The sequence below is a fragment of the Apis dorsata genome, unplaced genomic scaffold (assembly GCF_000469605.1).
Source record: "Apis dorsata unplaced genomic scaffold, Apis dorsata 1.3 scaffold_41, whole genome shotgun sequence".
Lineage (NCBI taxonomy): Eukaryota > Metazoa > Arthropoda > Insecta > Hymenoptera > Apidae > Apis > Apis dorsata.
Window position 1 is genome coordinate 78306 of NW_006263343.1, and position 7548 is coordinate 85853.

The window sequence follows — 7548 nt, forward strand, 5'->3', positions numbered from 1 at the left end:
GTAAAAATCATTATCTCTACAAATTATAATAATATTTTTTAAATAAAGCAACTATTAGATATTCTGAGAATGAATTACTAATATATATACATTTTTTTTTTATTGCATAGTAAATCAGTTTCTATATACATCTACATATGTAAAAAATTTCAATATCTTCAATTATCTATTTAAAAAACAATACATTAAAGAATTGAATTAAAAATATGTAACATAAATTGAAAATCTGAAAATATTTTAAATATTTTAAATTTATTAATATTAATAAATAAATATATATCATATATATATTTATGAATAACAATTTAAAAATTTACCAAAAATTTGATTTGTGATTAAATAATTATTTTTGATTAAATACAGATTTTACTAATTTCAATATATTTGAAGTTTTTAATAATTAATTGTGGCACTGCGAAAAAGAAAAATTATTTTTTAAATCTCTATCTAGACTAATCTCACATCTGTCTACGATAGTATTATTTTCACAAAGAATTAATATTTCATCATTTTCTATGGATTTAAAACGTTTGGACGGTTGTTCTAAATCTTTTTCCAAATTATCTTCTTCTTGTACTGGAGATTTTTTATTAAGTGATTTATTAAAAGATTTCATAATTAAAGAATCTTTGCGATATGCGACTTCTTTTAAGTCATAAATAAAATCTTTATTTAAAGGCTTTATTTTATTACGAATTGGGCGTTGAGGTTTTGAATCTTGTAGGCATTTAATGTCGTTTTCCTTTATAGAATTTTGACCTTGTGCTTCAATATCCTCTGTATTCAATACTTTTAAATCAGAATTTTCTGAAGATATACTTTCTTTTATATCTGCTTTTGTAGAATGAATCTCAGAAGATCCAAAAATAACTTCCATTACCATTCTTCGAAGATCAGGATCTAGACTTAATGTATTTTGTCCTTTAATATCATTATTCGAAGTTTCTTGAGTTTCTACATTTTCACAACAAGTTATTGAACTTTTATCAATCACTTCTGTTTCTATTAAATTTATACTTTTCTCTTCCACTTGAACTTCTGGTTCCATATTATTTTTATCAATTATTTCTATTTCTGTTATATTTATATTTTTTTCTTCAATTTGAATTTCTGGTTCCACATGTTCAACACAAATATTAACTTCTACAACTTTTGGAATATCAATTTTTTCTTCTAAATTTGTTACATCTGATATAATATTTTGATCACATGTATATTGATCATCTAGAATTTTAATTATCATTTCTTCTATAAGAGCACGATTATTTTGAGCATTATGTATTTTATTGCAATGTGCTATGCAATCACATTTATCAAAACATTTATAGTCACAAAGTTTACATTGATAGCGATTCCAACCAATATGAATGGCAGCATGTCTTCTTAGATTATTTACTGAAGGAAATTTTCGTTTACATGGAAGGCACTGAAGCTTTTGAAAATCTACTATTGAAGTTATTTTTTTCTCCATAGATAATACATGATCTAATTTTTCTTCTACATTGTGCTCCATATTTATTTCTACAGATATGTCTTTTGTAATATTTTCTAAAAATAAAAGTATTATATCATAATATATAATTTTTAAAAAATAAAATAGAAAAACAAATAAAAATAATAGAATAAATTTTTTCTTAGATTTATATATAATACATTACATTATATTATATTATATATTATATATATATATATATATATATAATATTTTAAATTTTATAAATATATATTTACCTGCAGCATTATTCACTCTCTTTATACTATCCTTATTCTTTCGTTTTTTACTTCCTTTTTTTATTTCATTATGTTTATTTATATTTGTATATAGAATTTCTAAAGGATCAGAAACATCACTTGCAGAAGAATGATTGTCCTCTACATTTCTTTGAATGCCATTTATGAGAACATTAGATTTATTTTGTGAAACTAATTCTTCATTTCCCAACATATCCCAATCTGCTTTACTTAAACTAGCAATTGCTTCCACACGAATAGATGTTTCATTAGTATTATTAATTTGTGTAGAAACTTGTGCTTTATTTTCTTGAGTTTCTGAATTAATAATTATATTTTCATTTGAAGTACAATCTGATGAAACTTTATTTATTTTTTTAATTTTAGTTATATTTTCATATGCTGCAACACGTCTATGACAATATGTCAAATGAGCTGATAAAGCTGCTTTTCTATCAAATCTTTTTCCACAACCTCCACATCTTTGTAGTTCTGTGTCAGATTCTAAATGATCTATCCATTCCTATTAAAATGCTATGTTTTAAATTAACGATATTTTAATGAAATTATAACCATAATAATTAAGATACCTGTGTTTCATTAACTCTTACTGCATTATTTATTAAAGTTTTACTAGCATCTTCTTTTTGTAAATCTTCAGCAGCTGTAGTATCCTTAATAAATGCTTTCTCTTGTATTTGTGGTCTAAGTTTCCGTACTTGTTCATTAGATTTTCTATGAACTATATTTTATATTTAAAAATTTCATTAAAAATTTATAGATTAATATGAAATAAATTATAGATTAATATGAATAAAATTATTAGATTAATATGAATTTAATTCTAACAAAATTTATATTCCAATGTAATTTTATATAATTAAATTTATTTTCTTCTTTCTAAATAAATTAATTTTTTTTTTATAAAATCAAAATTAATTAATTAAAAATTATATTATTATATTAATAAATTTATTAACATAATTATTATTATTAATTATATAAATTAAAATGTTATAAAATTTTTATTTACCTTTAAAAAGATGTCTATAAACACTCCAAGTATTTGCAAATGTACTAGAACAACAAGGACAAGGGTAACATAATCTATGAGATGTGTGTAATGTCCTTGTATGAACTGTTAATGTTTTTTTTGTTGAAAATTTCGCATAACCTAAAAATTAAAAATATTGTAATTATAATGCAAGAAAACTTATATTACTTTATATATAAGAAAAACATAATATAAACATACATATACGACATATAAGTTCATTCTCACGAATGCTACCAATTTCTGTATTATTATGAATTTGAGTTGTATTATTATTATTCAATTTTTTATTAGATTGTAAAACTCGTCCATTCACACCTAACACTGCAGTTTGCTCATTTGTATCCTTTAATTCCATTATCTAAATATTATTTAAAATTAAAGCAATAATAAAATATTAATGTATTAATAAAATAATTAAAATAATTATACTTATATTTTTAATTATTTATAAGTATTCAAATTATTTATATACATAACATAATTAAATTATATATATATATATATATTATTAATATAATATTATTAATATATAATTATTAATTGTACCTGTGCTTTCATTAAATCTGTATGATTTTTACTTGGAGTAACTGATTCAACAGTTTGATAAACTGCTGATGAATTTGAATGTATAATTTCTAAACACAGCTGTTCTGTATTTGTTTGCAAATTTTCTATTTGTTTTTTTTGTAACATATTAACAACTGTAGTAAGATCTTTCTTCTGCACTTCTTTACATACTTGGCTTCTTAAAATTCTATCATTTCCACAACTCTCTTCAAATAATTTTTGTGATTTTTGTATATCTGATTTACTCGTAGAAGTCTGTAACATATAAAACTTATATTATGTATTTATAATTCAAATACTTTTAATATAAATCAAAATAAACAATTTCATAAAAATATAATATTAAACACAAAAAATATACATTTAAATCTATATTCGAAATTAAAATATAATAGAATTATGCAAAATTAATCTTTTACATTACATTATTGTTTATTTCATTTTTAAATTTTACAAATTGTTTTTATTATTATTTGAATATATATATAAATAATTAAATTTACTTATGTATTTAAATATATAATATATATAATAAATATATAAGTATAATATAAGAATATGTATATAAATTTTAAATATAATTAAATATAATTTTAAATATCTATTAATTAAAATATTTTTATTTTAAAGAATTATACTATGAATGATACTATAAATGAAATATTGCATTAATATTATTAAAATTTTCAAATTCTATTGATAATATATAAAACATTATAATACAAAAATAAAATTATTATATTATATATTATTAAACTCAATCTTTAAATGAATATGTTTTGAAACATTATATTATATATTTTATATCGTTTCATTTCATAACTATTCAATTGAAAACACATTTATAATTTAATAATATAATTTTGAATAAAACTTAAAATTACTTGAAAATGTTTTTATCTATCTAATTTCTATTTTTTTTTTAGATTCTGGTTTATTATGAAATATCTATGTACTTAAGATTAATGATTACTTTAGTAAATGTAAAATTTTAGATATATTTTATTCAAATATATTATATTAATAAAACTATAATATAAATATAAATAGTAATCATTAGTAATCTTATCTTTATATAAAAATATAATAAAATAGAACATACTATATCATAATCGTTGGAAGATTTCTTGGCAAATGTAACATCAAATTTTTGTTTACAGTAGACACGTTTATGAGAAATAAAATTAATTAAACTTCTAAAGAGACTGCGACATACACGACATTCATATAACAAATCACATTCATATGTTAGAATGGATTTAACTTCATCACTGCCATTTTCTAAAATTTTGCTCAAACGATATAGAGTTGAAATACTTGTGTCTATTGGTGGATATAGTTGTGATAAATCTTGATCTGTATGAGTAATTTCTTTGGAAGGAAATTTAACTTTCCCAAATTTTCCATTTGGTTTTTTAGCTTTTGTCTTTGCTTTCATTGATTTCATTTTGTATTGAATATTATATATCCAATGTATTATCTTGTTAAAACTGAAAGAAACAATATCCTATAGAATTATGTAAGCTTAATAGTGAAACTTATTATAATGTAAAAAATTTATAAAACTAATAAATTTTATAATATGACTATTAATTATAAATAGAAGAAAATTAGATTATTTTAAAGAAGTAATAAATTAAAATAAAAATAATCATAAAATTGAAACTATTACTTAAAAATTAGAATATTAAACGTGAAAATATGTTCTCGAAATAATTATTTTCTTATTGATAAGTAGAATAGTTAAAAATTCAATAAAAATATTAGATTTAAAAGTATATTGAGAAAAGCGTACAATAGAGATGTACCGTCTCTCCTGCATTTTACTACGTAAAAATCGGTTTTGATTTTTTACATTTCGGATTTATAAAGAAAATAAAATATCAGGAATCAAGAAAATATATTAAGAATTTCTTATTCTATGAAAAAATCACGCGATTTAAATCTTCTTAAACGAGATGGATTCACAATTTCCACTGAGTAACAACCTCCATTTTTCCGAAACCTAGAGGTTCTTGATTCTACCGCTTTGAAGAAATGGTACTAGGCAGCACCTTCAGTTCACGGATAAATATTTTTACTTGTTATTTAATATTTCTTATAAGCTGAAAGTTTTAAAACAATAAATTATGTGATTTAATAATATACAAGAATTCAATAAATTTCAAAAAATAAAAAATAAATTACTAGTATTATGATTCTTTTTTTATTAAATAAGAGGTTATATTATATAAATTTTTAAAATGTATCAAAATTTTAGAATGCACTTATTGTTATGTAAGATTTATATTAAAAAATTAAAGTTAATAATTTTAGTAAAATATTATAAAAATATATATATTATTTTCAGATATATAATAACAAATATCATCTGAAGTAACTTATTATTTATTCACTTAAGCAACAAATTATTAACAATAAGATTTAATCATAAAATCTTGATAAAAAAAAAAATATTTTACTTTTTTCATCATTATCCTTACAGTTATTAATATATATAAATATTCAATATATAATGCAATATTTGATTGACAAAAAAATATAATAAAATAAATTTATTTTGATAATTTTAAAACAAAAACTTATACAGAATGTATGAAACATTATATTCATTTATTTCATTTATTTCATCATTTTGATATATGTATAAATAGTCTCATTTTTTCTAATTTAATGAATTTATTTGTCTACAACTATATTTTGTTAGTTATAAATATATATTATTAGTAGATATTTAGAAGCTCAAAATCATAACACATAAATACAATATAAAATTTCATATAAAATAATTGTACTTAATAAATAATGAATAATTTCTTTTAACAATTATTTTCTCTATATTATATTATAATTTAATGATTTTTAATTTTTAACTTGCTGTAATTCTTTACTTTATTCAAATCAATAATATTCTTACTGATATTAATATTTTATGAAAGAAAAATTTTATTCGATACAAATAAATTATTATATGATAGTTAAATATAAAGTAAAAAAAACATAATTATAGAAAATTATATATTTTATAAAAAAAAAATAGAGAAACAAATTATGGCATATATACGTATAAATTATAAAATCACATTTTTTTTAATACTATATAAATGCAATGTGATTTATAATTTTTATAAGATTATGTAGAAATTTATATTTTTATGAATTTGACTCTTTGTTCTTAGAGAATCTTATTAAATATTTATATATAATTAATTTTTATTCAAAATTTTTATTTTGATTTTATTTAATTTTTAAAATTTTATTTTTTTAATATAACGAGATATGATAAAAATTACAAAAATATGAAATCATAACTCTATTATAAATAAAATATCATACAATCTTAAAATATTTAGTTTTATTTTAAAATCAATTACATCTAAATAAAATAAAATTCTGATTTCTCATAACTTACAAGAATTATAAATATGTTCAATTTAATATATGTATATATATTAAATAATATATTAAATATTGGAATGAAATTATCATTTTCATAACATAAATGATATAATAAAATAATATATATATATATATATATATATAATATACATATAACTATTATATATATGTATTTCTAATTCTAATAGTATTTTTACTTTTACTTTTAACTATGAATTTAAGAATTTATGTAATTATTATTTATGTAAGTGAATTTATATAAGTATTTATTTCTCTTTTAAATAAAATATCTATCATATATATGAATTAAATAAAATTAAACTAGATATAAATTAAATATAACTTAAAAAATAATTTCATAAATTTAGGATATCACTATGTTAAATATATATACATGTTTATTTATATTCATAATTTTAACTGATAAATATCTCAAAAAACTAATTGTTAATTTGTTAATATTCGCTCAAATGAAATGTTTTTATGTTAACAATTTTCTTATTTAAAAAAAATTTATATAACATTTTGTTACAGATTTGTTATTTTATGTGCCACACAATTATTATTTATTATATATATATTATATATATATATCATATAAACATCTTATTATTTTATATTATTTAATTATAGGTTATACATACAATTTTTTTATATTTATAAAGAAATTATTAGATACTTTATTAATTTTTAATTTACAAATTTATTTCAAATGAAATTTTACAATTATTTAAAAAAATTATTAATATACTACTAATCTTTAAAAAAGATTTTTTTATTATATTTATAATAAT

General features: G+C 18.3%; 1 protein-coding gene across 2 annotated transcripts; it reads right to left on the bottom strand.

The window, feature by feature from the left end:
- Positions 1 to 236: 236 nt before the first annotated feature.
- Positions 237 to 5513, bottom strand: LOC102672874 (zinc finger protein 800). Of its 2 annotated transcripts, none has more exons than XM_006608599.2 (8): positions 5164 to 5513; positions 4458 to 4845; positions 3335 to 3610; positions 2987 to 3146; positions 2765 to 2905; positions 2322 to 2473; positions 1732 to 2254; positions 237 to 1548 (listed from the first exon to the last, which is right to left on the bottom strand). In XM_006608599.2, exons 1-8 carry the CDS (start codon positions 5175 to 5177, stop codon positions 401 to 403), a joined length of 2802 nt encoding a protein of 933 aa, XP_006608662.1. In that variant the 5' UTR covers positions 5178 to 5513; the 3' UTR covers positions 237 to 400. The 2 variants fall into 2 exon arrangements, with proteins under 2 accessions (XP_006608662.1, XP_006608663.1); XM_006608600.2 differs by having other exon boundaries at positions 5151 to 5513.
- Between the last annotated feature and the right edge of the window lie 2035 nt (positions 5514 to 7548).